Raw genomic sequence first — 20838 nt, 5'->3', positions numbered from 1 at the left:
ACATTAGAATAATTGGGATCCCAGAAGAAGAAGAAAGAGAGAGAGGGGCAGAAGGTATATTGGAGCAAATTATACCAGAGAACTTCCCTAATTTGGGGAAGGAAACAGGCATCAAAATCCAGGAGGTACAGAGAACCCCTCTCAAAATCAATAAAAACAGGTCAACACCCCGACATCTAATAGTAAAACTTACGAGTCTCAGAGACAAAGAGAAAATCCTGAAAGCAGCTCGGGAGAAGAGATCTGTAACCAACAATGGCAGAAACATTAGACTGGCAACAGACCTATCCACAGAGACCTGGCAGGCCAGAAAGGACTGGCATGATATATTCAGAGCACTAAACGAGAAAAATATGCAGCCAAGAATACTATATCCAGCTAGGCTGTCACTGAAAATAGAAGGAGAGGTAAAAAACTTCCAGGACAAACAAAAACTAAAGGAATTTGCAAACACGAAACCAGCCCTACAAGAAAAATTGAAAGGGGTCCTCTAAGCAAAGAGAGAGCCTAAAAGCAACATAGACCAGAAAGGAACACAGACAATATACAGTAACAGTCACCTTACAGGCAATACAATGGCACTAAATTCATATCTTTCCATAGTTACCCTGAATGTAAACAGGCTAAATGCCCCAATCAAAAGACACAGGCTATCAGAGTGGATAAAAAGACAAGACCCATTGATACGCTGTCTGCAAGAGACTTATTTTAGACCCAAAGACACCCCCAGATTGAAAGTGAAGGGGTGGAAAACCATTTACCATGCTAATGGACACCAAAAGACAGCTAGGGTGGCAATCCTTATATCAGACAAATTAGACTTTAAACCAAAGACTGTAATAAGAGATGAGGAAGGACACTATATCCTACTTAAAGAGTCTATCCAACAAAAAGATCTAACAATTATAAATATCTATGCCCCTAACATGGGAGCAGCCAATTATATAAGGCAATTAATAACAAAAGCAAAGAAACACATTGACAACAATACAACAATAGTGAGGGACTTTAACACCCCCCTCACTGAAATGGACAGATCGTCTAAGCAAAAGATCAGCAAGGAAGTAAAGACTTTAAATGACACACTGGACCAAATGGACTTCACAGACATATTCAGAACATTCCATCCCAAAGCAACGGAATACACATTCTTCTCTAGTGCCCATGGAACATTCTTCAGAATAGATCACATCCTAGGTCACAAATCAGGTCTCAACGGGTACCAAAAGATTGGGATCATTCCCTGCATATTTTCAGACCACAATGCTTTGAAACTAGAACTCTATTAGAAGAGGAAAGTCAGAAAGAACTCAAATACATGGAGGCTAAAGAGCATCCTACTAAAGAATGAATGAGTCAACGAGGAAATTAAAGACGAATTAAAAAAATTCATGGAAACCAATGAAAATGAAAACACAACTGTTCAAAATCTTTGGGATGCAGCAAAGGCAGTCCTAAGAGGAAAGTATATAGCAATACAAGCCTTTCTCAAGAAACAAGAAAGGTCTCAAGTACACAACCTAACCCTACACCTAAAGGAGCTGGAGAAAGAACAGCAAATAAAGCCTAAACCCAGCAGGAGAAGAGAAATAATAAAGATCAGAGCAGAAATCAAAGAAATAGAAACCAAAAGAACAGTAGAACATATCAACGACACAAGGAGCTGGTTCTTTGAAACAATGATTGTTAAACCCCTGGCCAGACTTATCAAAAAGAAAAGAGAAATAACCCAAATCAACAAAATCATGAATGAAAGAGGAGAGATCACAACCAACACCAAAGAAATACGAAAAATTATAAGAACATATTATGAGCAACTCTATGCCAGCAAATTAGATAACCTGGAAGAAATGGATGCATTCCTAGAGCTTTATCAACTACCAAAACTGAACCAGGAAGAAACAGAAAACCTGAACAGACCTATAACCACTAAGGAAATTGAAGCAGTCATCAAAAATCTCCCAACAAACAAAAGCCCAGGGCCAGATGGCTTCCCAGGGGAATTCTACCAAACATTTAAAGAAGAACTAATACCTATTCTTCTGAAACTGTTCCAAAAAATAGAAATAGAAGGAAAACTTCCAAACTCGTTCTATGAGGCCACCATTACCTTGATCCCAAAACCAAAGACCCCATCAAAAAGGAGAATTACAGACCAATATCCCTGATGAACATGGATGCAAAAATTCTCACCAAAATACTAGCCAATAGGATCCAACAGTACATTAAAAGGATTATTCACCACGACCAAGTCAGATTTATCCCTGGGCTGCAAGGTTGGTTCAACATCTGCAAATCAATCAATGTAATACAATACATTAACAAAGGAAAGAACAAGAACCATAGGATCCTCTCAACAGATGCAGAAAAACCACTTCACAAAGTACAGCATCCTTTCTTGATCAAACTCTTCAGAGTATAGGGATAGAGGGTACATACTTCAACATCATAAAAGCCATCTATGAAAAACCTACAGCGAATATCATTCTCAATGGGGAAAAACTGAGAGCTCTCCCCCTAAGGTCAGGAACACGGCAGGGATGTCCACTATCACCACTGCTATTCAACATAGTATTAGAAGTCCTAGCCACAGCAATCAGACAACAAAAAGAAATCAAAGGCATCCAAATCGGCAAAGAAGTCAAACTCTCACTGTTTGCAGATGATATGATACTTTATGTGGAAAACCCAAAAGACTCCACCCCAAAACTGCTAGAACTCATACAGAAATTCAGTAAAGTGGCAGGATATAAAATCAATGCACAGAAATCAGTGGCATTCCTCTACACCAACAAGACAGAAGAAAGAGAAATGAAGGAGTCGATCCCATTTACAATTGTACCCAAAACCCTAAGATACCTAGGAATAAATCTAACCAAAGAGGCAAAGGATCTGTACTCAGAAAACTAGAAAATACTCATGAAAGAAATTGAGGAAGACACAAAGAAATGGAAAAACGTTCCATGCTCATGGATTGGAAGAACAAATATTGTGAAGATGTCAATGCTACCTAGAGCAATCTACACATTCAATGCAATCCCCATCAAAATACCATCAATGTTTTTCAAAGAAATGGAACAACTAATCCTAAAATTTGTATGGAACCAGAAAAGACCCCGAATAGCCAGAGGAATGTTGAAAAAGAAAAGCAAAGCTGGCGGCATCACAATTCCGGACTTCCAGCTCTATTACAAAGCTGTCATCATCAAGACAATATGGTACTGGCACAAAAACAGACACACAGATCAATAGAGAGCCCAGAAATGGACCCTCAACTCTATGGTCAACTAATCTTCGACAAAGCAGGAAAGAACGTCCAATGGAAAAAAGACAGTCTCTTCAACAAATGGTGTTGGGAAAATTGGACAGCCACATACATAAGAATGAAACTGGACCATTTCCTTACACCACACACAAAAATAGACTCAAAATGGTTGAAAGACCTAAATGTCAGACAGGAGTCCATCAACATCCTAAAGGAGAACACAGGCAGCAACCTCTTCGACCTCAGCCGCAGCAACTTCTTCCTAGAAACATCGCCAAAGGCAAGGGAAGCAAGGGCAAAAATGAACTATTGGGACTTCATCAAGATAAAAATCTTTTGCACAGCAAAAGAAACAGTCAACAAAACCAAAAGACAACCGACAGAATGGGAGAAGACATTTGCAAATGACATATCAGATAAAGGGCTAGTATCCAAAATCTATAAAGAACTCATCAAACTCAACACCCAAAGAACAAAGAATCCAATCAAGAAATGGGCAGAAAACATGAACAGACATTTTTCCAAAGAAGACATCCAAATGGCCAACAGACACATGAAAAAGTGCTCAACATCGCTCGGCATCAGGGAAATCCAAATCAAAACCTCAATGAGATACCACCTCACACCAGTCAGAATGGCTAAAATTAACAAGTCAGGAAATGACAGATGTTGGCGGGGATGTGGTGAAAGGGGAACCCTCCTACACTGTTGGTGGAAACGCAAGCTGGTGCAACCACTCTGGAAAACAGTATGGAGATTCCTCAAAAAGTTGAAAATAGAGCTACCATACAATCCAGCAATTGCACTACTGGGTATTTACCCCAAAGATACAAATGTAGGGACCCGAAGGGGTACGTGCACCCCGATGTTTATAGCAGCAATGTCCACAATAGCCAAACTGTGGAAAGAGCCAAGATGTCCATCGACAGACGAATGGATAAAGAAGATGTGGTGTATATATATACAATGGAATATTATGCAGCCATCAAAAGGAATGAGATCTTGCCATTTGCAATGACGTGGATGGAACTGGAGGCTGTTATGCTGAGCGAAATAAGTCAATCAGAGAAAGACATGTATCATATGACCTCATGGGTATGAGGAATTCTTAATCTCAGGGAACAAACTGAGGGTTGCTAGAGTGGGGGGGGGATGGGAGGGATGGCGTGGCTGGGTGATAGACATCGGGGAGGGTATGTGCTACGGTGAGTGCTGTGAATTGTGCAAGACTGTTGAATCACAGATCTGTACCTCTGAAACAAATAATACAATATATGTTAAGAAAAAGAAGAAGAAGAAGAAGATAGCAGGATGGGAAGAATGAAGGGGGGGAATCGGAGGGGGAGACGAACCATGAGAGACGATGGACTCTGAAAAACAAACTGAGGGTTCTAGAGGGGAAGGGGGTGGGAGGATGGGTTAGCCTGGTGATGGGTATTAAAGAGGGCACGTTCTGCATGGAGCACTGGATGTTATGCACAAATAATGAATTATGGAACACTACATCAAAAACTAATGATGTAATGTATGGTGATTAACATAACAATAAAAAAATTTTAAAAAAGAATAAACTAGTATTATGCTCATAATTTTTCATCACAAAAGCTTTCCAATCTACTTGTTGCCTGAAAGACTTAGTACAAAGTAATTCCTTACGTACTGTTGGTTGACCTAAAACTTATTAGTGCCTATTTGGTTCCCATATTTGAGTAATACACTTCATGATGAAGTAAATGGTTAAACAAAGTAAGAAACTGAATAAAAACATTTTATAATTTAAACACAAGTAACTCTGTATTTACCCAGAAAACCTTATACATGAACATCCAAGCTCTCATTATTTTCTAAAGCCATGCTCTCCAATATGGTATCAACTTGCCACACACTGCTATTTAAATTTAACTTAATTAAAATTAAATGAAACTAAATATTCACTACCTCAGTCTGACACATTTCAAGTATCTAACAGGCAGATGTGGCTAGTGGCCACTGTATTAAACAACGCAATTACAGAAAATTTCTATCAATGCAGAAAGTTTTATTGGACTGTTTGGTCTAGAACTTCATACTAAATCAATAAAATTTACATTTGAATACACTCCCACTTTTTCTCCAATGTAATTCTCAGACAATAATCAGTACACAAAGCTTACTTTATAATAATCAGTCTCAGGTAGATAAACAAAGGGGCCAAAGACCAAGTAACTTATAATGAAGGTAACAAAACTACTACAGAGAAGAAACAAAAAACAAAGTGATGGTAAAAATGTGGAGAAACTGGAACCCTTGTTGGTAGGAATGTAAAATGGTATAGCCATTGTGAAAAAAAGGTTGTTCCTCAAAAAATTAACCACAGAATCACCATGTCTGATTTAGTAATTCCAATGCTAGGTATATACCCAAAAGAATTGAAAGCAGGGGTGAAGAGATATTTATACACCCATCTTCACAGTAGTATTCACAATGGCTAAAATGTGGAAGCAACCCAAGTGTCGATCAACAAATAAATATGCAAAACGTAGTACATACATACAATAAAATATTACCCAACCTTAAAAAAAAAAGAGGAAACTCTAACAAGACACAACATGGATGAACCTTAAGGACAGTATGCTAAGTGAAATAGGCCCATCACAGAAAGCCAGATACTGTATGATTCCACTTATATGAAGAATCTAGAGTAGTCAAACTCCTAGAAACAAAAAGTAGATGGTGGTTGCCAGGGGCTGGCGAAGTGGGGGGGGGCGGGGGGGGGAGTTATTATTTAATGGCTACAGAGTTTCAGTTTTACAAGATGAAGAGTTCTGCAGATGGATGGTGGTGATGGGCACGCAACAATGTATTTAATACACTGAACTATGCACTTAAAAATGGTTAAGACAGGGGCGCCTGGGTGGCTCAGTTGGTTGGGCGACTGCCTTCGGCTCAGGTCATGATCCTGGAGTCACAGGATCGAGTCCCGCATCGGGCTCCCTGCTCGGCAGGGAGTCTGCTTCTCCCTCTGACCCTCCCCCCTCTCATGCTCTCTCTCTCTCTCATTCTCTCTCTCAAATAAATAAATAAAATCTTTAAAAAAAAAAAAAATGGTTAAGACAGTAAATTTTATGTTATATGTATTTTACCACAATAAAAAAAATTAGGAGGTAGAACTAATATAGAGAGAAATTTATGGCCCATGTCATTATCACTATCATAGAAGTGAAATAAGCTTGTACAGAGAAGGACAAGGGGCTGGAGAGCTACCCCCAAATGCTTATATAATATATTCTGTCTATAAACTACATACTTTTTTTTTCACCCATTCTCCCCACTTAAATGAAATGCCATAATTAAAAGTTTGAGATTGGTTTGTTTCTGATATTGCCTTTTTTTAAAAAAAGATTTTATTTACTTATTTGAGAGAGAGCGAGTGACAAACTGAGGGGGGTAGGGGCAGAGGGAGAAGCAGACTCCCTGGCTGAGCAGGGAGCCCGATGCAGGACTCAGTCCCAGGACCCCACAATCATGACCTGAGCCGAAGGCAGACACTTAACCGAGTGAGCCACCCAGGCGCCCTGATATTGCCTATTTTTAAAGTGAAAAACAAAAAAAATCACTTGCTTTTAAAATACAGCTATTAAAGGGGCACCTGATTCAGTCAAGTGTCCATCTCTTGGTTTCAGCTCAGGTCATGATCTCAGGGTCCTGGGATCGAGCCCCGCATCGGGATCCCCACTCAGCAGGGAGTCTGCTTCCCCCCCCCTCTCTGTCCCTCCCCCTGCTCGTGCATAATCTCTCTCTAAAATAAATAGATAAAATCTTTAAAAAATAAAAAATAAAATACAGTTACTGTGACACAAAAGATTTGGTGAAACAGTAAAGGCTTGTAAAACTACTTTGTACTGCTTCTGTCACAAATTATCACGAGGTTAAACCCCCCCTTTAAAATTTTAAGTGAACCTATGATAGATATCATGAATCAGTGATAAAACTACCTCATACAATAAAATAAGGTAGTAGCATATAAAATTAACATATAAAGACCAATAATTTTTATATACACAGGCAATAAAATTAGATATACTAAAAGAAAACTCCTTTTAAAATAAGAAAGAAATTAGGGGTGTCTGGGTGGCTCAGTCAGTTAGGTGTCCAACTCTTGATTTCGCCTTGGGTTGTGTTCTCATTGGTCATGAGATCAAGCCCCACATCTGGCTCCTCACTCAGTGGGGGGTCTGCTTAAGGTTCTCTTCCTTTCCCTCTGTCCTTCTCCCAACTTGTGCGTGCATGGCTGTGCACTTGCGCACTCTCTCTCTCTTTCTCTCAAATAAATAAATCTTTTTAAAAAGTAAGAAATTAAAATAGTAAGAAAGGGAATATGGTGGCAGCAGCACAGCTTCTCAATCTTTCTGAATCCCCACATAGAAAGAAACAACTTAAACAGGAAAACCAAAACCCATGGAATTATATTTACAACAAAACCGAGTGTTCAAAATATTGCCATGAACTCCAAAATACAAGCAGGTTGGGACAAAGCACTACAAAATGGCATGGTAACAGTATTTGTGAGGGGAAAAGGAAGAAACAATTAAACCCCCAAATCATCAACAGTCTCCACTGGAAAGAACTAGGGGCCAATCTGAGAAGAGCATCTGAGACAATGAAGGGTTTTGCACTTACCAATACTGGATAAATGCAAGAGGCCTACAGGGAAGGACTAATGTAACATCTCAAATTAACTTTCCAGGCAGGGGTCCATTGTAAAACAGGGACCCACTCCAAATAGAACTGGTTTCTAAATAACATCCCCACTAAAGGATATGACATGATGATCCTTTTTTTTTTTTTAAAGGTTATGATGCACTGTGAACAATACACCACTTATGTGGTAATTCTATCAAATATGTTTAACATGGATCTGAACAGGAGGTTTAAATAAATAATACAAATCCCAATAGAGGGACATTCTGTAAAACAACTGGTCTGGACTCTTCAAAAATGTCAATGTCATGAAAGGTAGAAAAGCCTGGAGACTGTTTTAGATTATAGTAAAGAGAAATAACTAAATGCAGTATCTGATACTTTGCTGAATCCTGGGTCAATTTCTTTTCAAATCAGCTATTAAAGGACATGATTGAGACAAAAGGAGATATTTGGATATGGACGGTATGTTAGATAGTGTTTACACTTCCTAAGTAATTATATTTCCTAAGTAAAATATTTACATTAATGTTATATCAATATTATTTGTAACTAATATTAATAGCTAATGATTAATATAGTACATGATTTCATATATTAATATATTTCCTAAGTAAGATAATTACATTGCAGCAATGCAGAAGGATGTCCTTAGAAGATGTCCCTATTTAGAGATGAAGTCTCACAATTGAGCAATTCTCAAATGGATACATGACAGATTTTTTTTAATGTCTCTGTACTTTATGTAGATGTATAAAGATGAAGATAAATCAAATGTGGTAAAATGTCAATAACTGCTGAATGTAGGTTAAACCTACATACTTGTTCATTGTACTGCTCATACAAATTTTCTATAATATTAAAACATTTTATTTTTTTAAAGATTTATTTTTATTTGAGAGAGAGAGCGTGCACGCATGTGTGCATGTGAGCAGGGGGAGAGGCAGAAGGAGAGGGAGAGAGATAATCTCAAGCAGGCTCCATGCTTAGCACAGAACCCAACATGGTGCTTCATTCCACAACCCGGGGAACATGACCTGAGCCAAAATCAAGAGTTGGACACAACCTGGGGCGCCTGGGTGGCTCAGTTGTTAGGAGTCTGCCTTTGGCTCAGGTCATGATCCCAGGGTCCTGGGATCGAGCCCCGCATCAGGCTCTCTGCTCGGTGGGAAGCCTGCTTCTCCCTTTCCCACTCCCCCTGCTTGTGTTCCCTCTCTCGCTGTGTCTCTGTCAAATAAATAAATAAAATCTTGAAGAAAAAAAAAAAAAGAGTTGGACACAACCAACTGAGCCACCCAGATGTCCCTAAGCTAAAAATAAACTAGTATATAAACTATTTTTTTTTTTTTAAAGATTTTATTTATTTATTTGACAGAGAGAGAGACAGTGAGAGAGGGAACACAAGCAGGGGGAGTGGGAAAGGGAGAAGCAGGCTTCCCGCTGAATGGGGAGCCCAATGCGGGTCTCGATCCCAGGACCTTGGGACCATGACCTGAGCCGAAGGCAGACGCTTAACGACTGAGCGACCCAGGCACCCCTAGTATATAAACTATTTAAAAAACTCTAAAAAATATTTAGATAATACAGTTAAAAAAAAAAGGCAAAAGCAAATATGGTATAGGCATAATTGGTAACACCTTGCTGAATTTTCTTCCAACCTTTTATAAATAAAATTCTTAAGTGAAATTAATTTTTCTAATTAAAATAAATTTAAAGTGCATGCTTTTGTATACTACATCTTTCATTTATATAAAAACCCCTTCGCCCATCATTTCCATTTTAAATCATGATTTTAAATGTAATAATATTAACTAACACTTTAGATACTATTGAGTTGTCTATCTGGACACCAGATTTCCAATTCGCACTTTAAGAAGTGCAAAGGCATTTTACATGTATTAACTCACTTAATTTTTACAACCCTATGAAACTAAATACCAGTATCACCTAGATGCAATGAGAAAACTGAGACACAACATATCCCATTCCACTGATATGTCATAACTTTTCATCTATTATTGGCCATTTTATCATTTCTAAACACTAGCTACTATAAGGGTGCCTGGGTGGCTCAGTCGTTAAGCGTCTGCCTTCGGCTCAGGTCATGATCCCAGGGTCCTGGGATCGAGTCCCGCATTGGGCTCCCTGCTCAGCGGGAAGCCTGCTTCTCCCTCTCCCACTCCCTCTGCTTGTGTTCCCTCTCTCGCTGTGTCTCTGTCAAATAAATAAATAAAATCTTTAAAAAACAAAAACAAAAAACATTATAGCTACTATAAGTAGCTAAATAGTGATAAATAACCACATATATATAAATCTTAAACTATATATCTAATACTTATTAGGGAAAAGAATATGAACTTTAAGCTCTTTGACATGCCATATGTAATAGATTCTAAGTAACTTATTTAAATCTCTAAGATGGACATGTATATTAGAATGATCCTATGTCATAGTTTACTTGGCATCCTTTCTTTGGTCTCTTTTTTTTTTTTTTAAGATTTTATTTATTTATTTGACAGAGAGAGAGACAGCAAGAGAGGGAACACAAGCAGGGGGAGTGGGAGAGGGAGAAGCAGGCTCCCCGCAGAGCAGGGAGCCCGATGTGGGGCTCGATCCCAGGACCCTGGGATCATGACCTGAGCCAAAGGCAGATGCTTAACTGATTGAGCCACTGGGGCACCCCTCCTTTCTTTATTCTTAGTGGTATGTCTACATCAGCAGCAAATCAAATTAGAGAAAATACAGTAAACAGCTTTTCAGAAACTTCCACCTATTTATTCTTAACACTCTCACTGCTTGTAGCTCAGTTTCTGAAATATATAAAAGTCAAATGAAGAGAGCACAAAATTTTAAAAATACAAACTGGGTTTTCTCACAGTTATGTTCCCAAATATGTAATTTTGGACAAATTGTTTAGTGTCAGTGTGACTCTAGGTTTTTAATTTGTTTTCCTAGGAAATGAGCATGGCATATTGAATTCAGTAGATGCTTCATAAATACTTATCAAATTTAATTAACATTCATCTCCTTATTTCTTCATCTATGAAAAAGGAAATTAAACTAGTTTAATATAGATAATATATTAACAAATATTTGTATTATTATTGTAAAACAATTTGTTATAGTCACTTAATCTCCATAATGCTATGGTTTTAGAGAGCTGGAAATTAACTCTGAACACCTAAATGCATTTAAGCATTTTAGTCTTTTTATTTTGTGCAATCTTAACCTTACAAAAAATGGTAACTCTATAAGAACTTAGCCCTCAGCCAATTCAATTAGTCATTAAATCCGATTCCATGGACATGCCATTTAATTGACGCACACTTTATTAATGTTTGTCTTCAACATCTGAGTTCAAGAAAAATTTCAGGGATGCCTGGGTGGCTCAATTGGTTAAGTGTCTGCCTTCGGCTCAGGTCATGATCCCAGGGTCCTGGATTGAGTCCCACATAGGGCTCCTTGCTCATGGGGGAGCCTGCGTCTCCCTCTGCCTGCCACTCCCCCTGCTTGTGTGCTCTCTCTCTCTCTCTGACAAATAAAAAAATAAAAATAAATTTAAAAAGAATAATGAAGTGTTTTAAAAAAAAAAGAAAAATTTCAAAAAGGTTATTCACACCAACTTGTTAACTTTCACTTTTCATCTTCTTTGACAAGGTATCTATCTCTTCTAAGTTACAAGCTCTTCAAAAATCTCTTCTCCCAAACATTCACCAGCCTAATACATTTTTTTAATATTTTATCTTTAGTAGACTCCATGCCCAAGGTGGGGCTCGCACTCACCACCCCGAGACCAAGTGTCACATGCTCTACTGACTGAGCCAGTGAGGCGCCCCCCCAAACATTCACCAGTCTAAATAACAACATCCTGGAACAATGTATAAGAGTCATAAGAAAAAAAAAAAAAAAGATTCATTAAGAGATTCTTTGCATTAGCATTCTTTTTAAAACATGCAAAAACTTCACCATGTGTACTAATACAAAAGAAAAGCTAATTTTTGTAACATATCTGATTTATCTTTTAAAGAAATGTGATTATTAAGCCTCCAAGTAAATGTCAGAAGGACATCTGAAAAATAACCCATGGACTTCGGAATCAGGCATACTTGGTCTTGAATCCTGGCTCTGTCATTCACTAATAGTTATCTCTTGTTTTTCTCTGCCCATTTTTTTCTTTAGGTAATTCTTCCCTATTCCATGTGGTCTATATATAATATATATAATAGAATCTTTAATCTGGGTTGCTTGTCTTTTTATTATTGAGATAGAAGAATTTTTTTTAAAGATTTTATTTATTTATTTGACAGAGAGAGACAGCGAGAGAGGGAACACACGGAGGGGGAGTGGGAGAGGGAGAAGCAGGCTTCCCGCTGAGCAGTGAGCCCGATGTGGGGCTTGATCCCAGGACTCTGGGATCATGACCTGAGCCGAAGGCAGACACTTAACGACTGAGCCACCCACGCACCCCTACTCCACATGATCTTGGTAAGACCTTCAAACCATAGTATCCCAAAAGCCCTGACCACAAGAGTGGATGTGTTACCAAAATAAGGCTAATCCTAGGTGGACAAATCTCATAATCCCCAAACATCCTCAATTCCAGCGGTTTTCACTTCAATTCTCTCTTCTTCGATATGCCTATAACAACATCTTGTGCCAAAAATTATGAAGGGTCTAATATCATACTTGCAATCTAACAAGTTAGCCTGCCAGTTTCATGGATGCTTGAAGAAGACACAAGACTCCTGGGTTGTACACAAAGGGCTTTACCACTCACAGCAACAGCAGTAGCCAGAATGCCAGCAATTCCATGGGCTCCCCAAACCCCAATTCTGACAGGATGACTTGAAAAGGACCAAATGACACTTGCACACATAGTGGGTTGTGTTACAGAAGAGGAACTGTGGGCTTAGGGAATCTAATTCTGAACAGTAAGCAGGTCTGCTGTCATTATCCCAGAAAGAGATACTATCTCTGTATTTTCCATGGCTGTAAGCAAATCTGTCCTTTGCTCTTAATGATGTTGCCTCCATTTTCCAAGGCTGTTCATTACATAAACAACTTCGAGAAGATAATCTGGAACAAAGGCAGTCAAGGCCTCTATTCACAAGATGTGTACAAATGTGAGAGACCCATGGAGATTTGTCTTGCAACAGCTGAAGCCAGAACAGTCCAGTGAAATACTGAACCACCATGATCTATACTTTCTCCATACCTTGCAGTTGATTCACACTCTTACTTGTTCTTGGACCTCACTCAGTCTTCCATGCCCTTGCTCCAACATTTTGTCCAAATCTATGTGACCCTGTTCCCTAGTTTCACTTACATCTATTATCCAACCTTGGATCTCGTGACCCACTACTTTAAACACTTGTGAAAACAACAAACTTGTTTCCTTTTCCTTATCTTTATATCCAATCTACCTAGCAATATCTCCTTAGGAATCTGCCCATACCTATTTTCTCTGCTTCATTATCCAGGTGACCAAGTTATTCACCTAAATGCGTCTTTCCTTGTTCCTCCCGCAATAGGGGAAGACACAGTATTCTTATTGTCCACTACTATATCTTAGTATCACATATTCCTCCAGTTATTGCCCTATTTCTCTCCTCTTCTTGACATCCAAGATTCTTTAAAAGAGTTAAATACTCTCATGATTTACATTTCCTCATACCTACTTTATTCATTTACCAACTTCAATTAGCTTCTCCTCTGACCATTACACTGAGACGCCTTCTCAACAAATTCTTTAGCACTGAATCCAAAGGACATATATTGTTTGTGCCTTATATTAGTTGATCTTTCATATGCAATCTAAATGCTGAGCACTAACTTTCTTGAAATACACACTTCTCCTTAATTCCAAAACATACCAGGTCTCTTCTAACTTTCCTCCTGTATCTATGGCTACTTCTGATTTCCTCTGTAGAATCTTCCCTTCCCCATTACTGATGAAGAAAGTGAGAAAGGGAGAGAAGCTCTAATTTACAGTAGAGTGCCCATTAATGGATGTAGAATGAATTATGGGAAATCACCTTTTGTCAAACACTATTTTAGGTAGAACCATCAATGGATGCTAAAACTTGTGGGTGAAAATTTAATGGGAAACAGGGTATCCGCCCAATTCTCAGGGTGTGGTAGCCAGCCTCCAAGAGTTTCCCATGATCTTTGCCCCTAGGTAGTACCCAACGACACTGAACAGGTTGCTCTGTGTAACTAATAGAATACTGCAAAAATGAGTGTCTTAAGTGGTTAAAATGGCAAATGATATTTTATATATGTTTTACCACAAAAAAAAAAAAAAATGTTTTTTAAAAAAGGCATTCAACAAGGAAAAAAGACAATGTGTAACATCAGGGCTAATCACAAAAAAAGCTGCAGCTTCCACCTTGCTCTCTATCTTAGATCACTCACCCTGGGGAAAGCTACTGCCATGTCATAAGGACACTTATGCAGCCAGAAAATGAGGTTCTTGCTCAGCCAGCAAAAACATGCTAGCCATGTGAATAAGCCATCATCCTCCAGTCTGAATCAAGCCTTCAAATGACTATATTCCTGCCAAAATTTTTACTATAATCGGATGAGAGACCTTGAGCTAGAAATACCCTAAGTCCAAATTCCAGACCCACAGAAACTGAGACAATAAATGTTTATTATAATTAAGCCACTAAGTTTTAGGGAAATTTGTTGTGCTGCAATAGGTAAGTGATTCAGAATTTGTTACAAGGAATGGGATGCTACTAAAACAAAAAACCTAAAACTGTGGAAGTTGCATGGAAATAAGCAATGGACAAAAGCTAGAAGGACTTTCAGACTATGAGTGAAAACCTAATGAATATTGAAGAGATGTTACTAGAAACCTTACGGCCTTCCATGTGGCTGCTATCCAGGGCATAAAAGAAAGTGAGACAAATTTAATTGAAAATTAGAGGAAAAGGGGTCCCTGTTATATAGAAGCTGGAAGTTTAGCAACATTGTTGCCTATGGTAACACAGAAAATAGAAAGTGTATTTAATGAATTGGATGACTTAACCAGGTAATTTTTGAGGCAGTATGTTGAAAGTGCAATCTAGGGTCGCCTGGGTGGCTCAGTCGTTAAGCGTCTGCCTTCGGCTCAGGTTATGGTCCCAGGGTCCTGGGATCGAGCCCCACATCGGGCTCCCTGCTCAGCGGGAAGCCTGCTTCTCCCTCTCCCACTCCCCCGATTGTGTTCCCTCTCTCGCTGTGTCTCTATCAAATAAATAAAATAAAATCTTTAAAAAAAAAAAAAAAGAAAGTGCAATCTAATTTTTTACTTAAAAAAAAAAAATACAGGAGTATAAACTAAATTAGGAAAGGCTACTTGCTGGTTCTGAAAATTCATATACTCTACAAAAAGCAAACAATATAAAAGTAAGGAACGGTTTCCAGAAAAAGACAAAACCTAGGCCACTCTCAGAAAACCATTCCATGAAAAGGTTGAAGCAAGGCTGTGACTGTAAAATCCATTGTTAAGATGAAGGCAGGGGTGCCTGGGTGGCTCAGTCAGTTAAGCGTCTGACTCTTGATTTCGTTCAGGTCATGATCTCAGGGTCCTGGGATCCAGCTCCACATCAGACTCCACACTCAGTGGGGAGTCAGCTTGAGATTCTTTCCCTCTGCTCCTCCCCCACCCACGCATGCACACATGCTCTCTCTCTCAAATAAATAAATGACTCGTTAAAAAAAAAACAAGGCAATGCCTCCAAGAACCTAAAACAGGGCTTCAGAGATGTCAAGGTCATGAAAGACAAAGAATGAGGAAATACTCCAGAATGAACAGACTGAAAAAACTGAAGAGACATGAAAACTAAATGCAGTGTGTGATCCTGGATTGGATTCTGGACCAGAAGAAAAGTTTCCCTCTTCAGTATGGATGATATTAGTGGGTGAAATTTGAATAGGACCTGCAGATTACCTAACAGCTCTATGAAAAATGTTAATTTACTAATTTTGATCAGTGTACTGTAATCAAATAGGAAATTCCATTTTTTATTAAAACTACACATTAAAGTAGTACACTCAGGCTAAAGGGATATTGTATTTCTAATTTATTCTGTAATAATTCAGAAAAAGATTATACAGAGAGTGAGAAAGCGGGACAGCAAAGAGGGGAGTGGAGAGAGGACAAGCTTAAAATGTCAATATTTTGAAAATCTGGGTGAGTGATACAGAGAAATAATGTGTAATATTTCTCTACTTCTCTCAAAGTCTAAAATTATTGCAAAATCAAAAGTTAAAAAAAATTTTAATCTTTCTGGCTGGCTGCCCAACACCTCAGAATGAAGAATCAAACTGGCATCACTTATAAAATTCCCCAGGAACGGGCCCCTTCTTAATGAAGTAGTCTCCTGTCACTCTTCAGCCCTACCAAACTCATATCCCAGGCATTCTAAACTGAAAGCCCTGCCCTCTCTTAACTCTCTGCACATGCAGAGAAGCTTAAAGCTTTAACTTACGTGGAAGATTTCCAAAAGGAAAAGGTACACAAAAAAGGGAAGGGGATGACAGGTAACTCTCAATGCTGAAAAGTTTTAAAAAGATACATAAAGAAGTAATGACAACGCTGAAATGAGAGTTTTATTCCTCTGAGGGCCACAGAAGTAGCCCAGTTCTTTTTTTTTTTTTTTTTGAAGATTTTATTTATTTGATAGAGAGAGAGAGGGAGAGAGAGCACAAGCAAGGGGAGCAGCAGAGGGAGAGGGAGAAGCAGGCTTCCCGCTGGGCAAGGAGCCCAATGCAGGACTCCATCCCAGGACCCCGGGATCATGACCTGAACCAAAGGCAGATGCTTAACATACTGAGCCACCCAGGCAGCCCAGCCCAGTTCTCTTCAAAAAAATTAGTAGTCCTAAAGGAAAGGAAGTCCAGTCAATCCCTGAGGCTCACAAAACACTAACTGAAAAACCTACCTCCCACAAACACCCACCCAACATAGGCTAACAGTATTTACGTTGGCAATACCCACTTGGAAATTCATGCATTTCCACATAATACTGTCACTAATGGTGACTCTGTTGTAAAGTATGAGAAGTATAGAACTATACTTTTAATACATTATGGATTAGTTAACATTAATGAGTGGGGAGAGGGTGTGTCTGAAGATCAACTGAACTGGTACAAGATTATCTCAATGTAATAAATAACCACTGATTTCTAAGTAAAGACCTACAAATTAGGCTTCAGAAAAAAATCCTTTCTGAAGTTCAGAACACCCCAATACAACCACATGTTGCCATGTCTGATACATCTCTGCATTTCCTAACCCTAGCCCACATCTCACTCTGTGGCAGTGTTTCTGTAACACAAAAATACAAGGCTTAAAAGAAAATTCTAGGGGCGCCTGGGTGGCTCAGTCGGTTAAGCATCTGCCTTCGGCTCAGGTCACGATCCCAGGGTCCTGGGATCGAGCCCCGCATCGGGCTCCCTGCCCAGCAGGAAGCCTGCTTCTCCCTCTCCCACTCCCCATGCTTGTGTTCCCTCTCTCGCTGTGTCTCTCTCTGTCAAATAAATAAACAAAATCTTAAAAAAAAAAAAATTCTATTTTACAAGGAACATTCATCATCTTAGAAGATATTCTTCTTAAACAATACCTAATGATTCAAACTGTTTAATGAATGAAATTATACCCCTCCTCTACATAGCTTCAATTCATTTCAAACACGTACTTTGATTCCTTTTAAAAAATATACATGCCAATTTTTCAATTTTTATGGAAACTGTCCTTTATTCAAAGTCGTATCTCACTATTAAATCTTCCTCTCTCCTTGTTGGGATTTCATAGTATCTAACCAGTATTAATATACCTTGGGTCACACAGAAATTCTCTGAGAAGCAAAAACTATGTACTTTTTAATTTCCTCATAGTTATATAAAAAGTTAACTTATAAATCGTTTATTTCATTTTTAAATAAGTGATCTGGATAGCACAATATTTAGTAGAAATATTCTTTATCACCACTTACTTATAATACAAGATATTTCAAAATATTTTAAAATATGTGCCAGTATGAAGGAGATAAAAAAAATTCAAAGGGAAAGTGACTCCAACGTATCTTATGAACAATACCACCAAAATTTAGCTCGCAATATATAGTATTTTAAAATACTAAAGTCTGAATGGATTGTGTTATGCTTCAATGCAACATTTTATAATATGGTAAGCATATCTGAGACAAACCTACTAGGTGTTAAAATCTTAAAAGAGGTAAAAAGGGATGGGGAGTACGATAGTGTATCATACCCGATCTTTTCAGCTATATTATCACTTACTTAACATCATAATTTAAAAAGTCCCTTCCCAAATATTCCCAAGGCAAGCGAACAAGTCTAACAATAATAAATTCATACTATGTTTACCTCACAGCCTTTATAAATGATCAGAAAAACTGTTACAAAATAAAATGTACAAATGGATTTTAAGTTTGACAACAAAATCAAATTATACTAAACTTATATACGCCAAAAGTAAAATGCAAATAGTATTTACATACTAATGAAAATACCAACTGCTAAAATTTATAGCTAACCAGGTTTGACTAAACACAATGTTTTTATCTAGTATTCAACAACTGCAAAAAACTCCTAAAATGAAAAATCTCATTCCTAGAGCAAAAAAAAAAAAAAGATCAATAAATGTAATCAATAGCACTATATTTATTAAACACTATATGACATTTAATAATTGTCCATTAAAAATATCATGACAGGGCATATATTAAGATAAATATGATCATACCATGAACACTTCTTTAAACAAGATAATGCTCATGAAATGACTGAAGAGAAGAATTTCATCAGGAAGACTTTCTCCTCACAATTTCTAATGAGTCCTACCTGTATCCCTCATTCGTGGATTCAAAGGGTTACATAAAATCTCACGGTGTTTCTTAGTAAAACTGCTAATTAAACCCAATCTGCCATTTTCCCTTCAGCAATCCAAACAACAAAAGACAGCAAGGTAGAACCCTATAATTGTCACTATCACAAAACCACCCCATTAAAGAAGATAAATATGTACACTTGCTGCCTAAAGATTTAGAAAACATACATATAAACCTAACAAATGCTCTAAAGGTGAATATAAAGTTATAATTATTATTTTGCTCACAACTGGAAATTTAATTTCAAAATTAAAAATTTAAGCTTTTAAAATGTTTACCATGAAAAAAGGCACAGATATTCAAACCAAATCTATTCCTAAACCCTAAGTATTTACAAACATGAAAATGTTCCAAACTATTTTATACCAACTGTTTAAGAGTAATGTTATTTTCTAACTGAAGAAGTCTTTTTTATCCTCACTTTGTTAAAAACAATTCACAGTAGTAGCCTTTTCCTATGTTGGCAATTATGTCCTATGAATGATACTACAGTACTTATTATTAGTTCACTAAAAAATTACTCATATCCTTTAAAATAGCAGAAAACAGTAAGTCAGAAGAAGACAGATTAGTTATCAGGCAAGCTGTTAGGGCTTTATTATTAGCACCACTGGGGGGAAAAACAGTCAAGAATATACAGAATTTCAAAACTGTTCCATTATAAAGTGAAAAAGCTGATGAGATTTTTACTTACATGTGAAATAATCAGTTAATAATATATAGCCACAAACTATTATTGCTGAAGTCACCTAAAGATTTCACAAGATGACCACAGCAACAACACATGCAAGAAATCTCTCTCATGCTTTCAATTTGTATTTCAAATTTTCAGCTGAAGTAGGTTCTGCCATACAAACATATTCACAAATATGGCATTATTTTAAACCTATTCTTTGACTTTATACTCTCAATTAGTCAAAAATTTTCAGTATTTCAATGTCTCCATCCAGCTATCAAGAATTTTATCTAAAAAAGGAAAAAAAATCTATTAAGTAGATGTGCTACATATATAGCAACAACAAATCCACTTACTTTTTTCTCCTTCTCATGATGTTTATCCTGAGAGTGAGAGGAAGAATCACTTAAACTTTGATCATATGACCTATTAGATCCCCGTTTGCTCTTTTTCTAAAAAAGAAAATATATATACATAGATGTATATGTATATAAAAAATTTTAAATAATCTTTTTGTTAGGCTTAACCAATTCAAGTGTGTTGTATTTAAAAATGTCTACTGAAGTAAAAAAAAATTCCCACTATTTCAAACTATATAATCCAGTTTAGACACCATTCATATATATTGTCTATTACATTCATTATAAAAGAAAATCTAAACCTAAATTGAACATTAATGCCATATTTTTGTACATTTATTAAAATGTGTGAAAACAGACTATAATTTCAAATAAGCAGTAGCTTATCTGTCACAAAACCACCTCTTAAAGATATCAACTATAATTTTCAATGTCTTCTTTAAAAAAGAAAAGGAGTTTCAACCAAAATAGAGAATGCCATACTGAGGAAGGATGCCAAGACTAGAAGAAAAGAAAATATTTGAAGAGTTACTTTTTGCCACACTAGGAAAAGCAAGAAGCCTTTTAATCTCGTATTTTCAGTATTAAGGCATGGTTTTCTAAAAATTTGTCTCTGCAGTTCATTAAGAAAAAAATTAAAGGAAATGTCAGCATTAGACCCATGCATTTTTCAAAGCATTACTAAAAGTACTGCACATTTCTATTTAAAATACTTAAACAATTTCATAATAAAGTATGACAGCAAGAGTTATTTGAGGTGTTTAAAACTTAGTGGTACCATAACTAGTTTAAATTAGATAAAAATGACTATGAAAGGTATTCAAATTCCATGCAAATGTAGAGATTATACAATCTTATTAAATTATTAAAGACTTCTCCTCTCTAACTAGCAAATGGGATAACAACATGTCAATAATTAGCAATGAGAAAATCCTGTTTACACAAACTCAAAATCCA

The 20838-nt window shown here is 37.2% G+C and overlaps 1 protein-coding gene across 13 annotated transcripts in view; it reads right to left on the bottom strand.

Moving 5' to 3' along the window:
• MLLT10 (MLLT10 histone lysine methyltransferase DOT1L cofactor) overlaps nucleotides 1–20838 on the bottom strand; it is a 224957-nt gene that overhangs the window by 106281 nt on the left and 97838 nt on the right. For 12 of the 13 annotated variants that reach the window (XM_078075209.1, XM_078075205.1, XM_078075208.1 and 9 more), the window contains one exon: nucleotides 19879–19974. The exons of the other annotated variant lie outside the window; for it this stretch is intronic. In XM_078075209.1, coding sequence (XP_077931335.1) covers nucleotides 19879–19974 — 96 coding nt within the window. The remainder of the gene's footprint in view (nucleotides 1–19878; nucleotides 19975–20838) is intronic. 13 annotated transcript variants of the gene reach the window in all.

The sequence above is a fragment of the Halichoerus grypus genome, chromosome 6 (genome assembly GCF_964656455.1).
Source record: "Halichoerus grypus chromosome 6, mHalGry1.hap1.1, whole genome shotgun sequence".
NCBI classification, from domain to species: domain Eukaryota; kingdom Metazoa; phylum Chordata; class Mammalia; order Carnivora; family Phocidae; genus Halichoerus; species Halichoerus grypus.
This window is presented reverse-complemented; position numbering and strand designations above follow the sequence as displayed.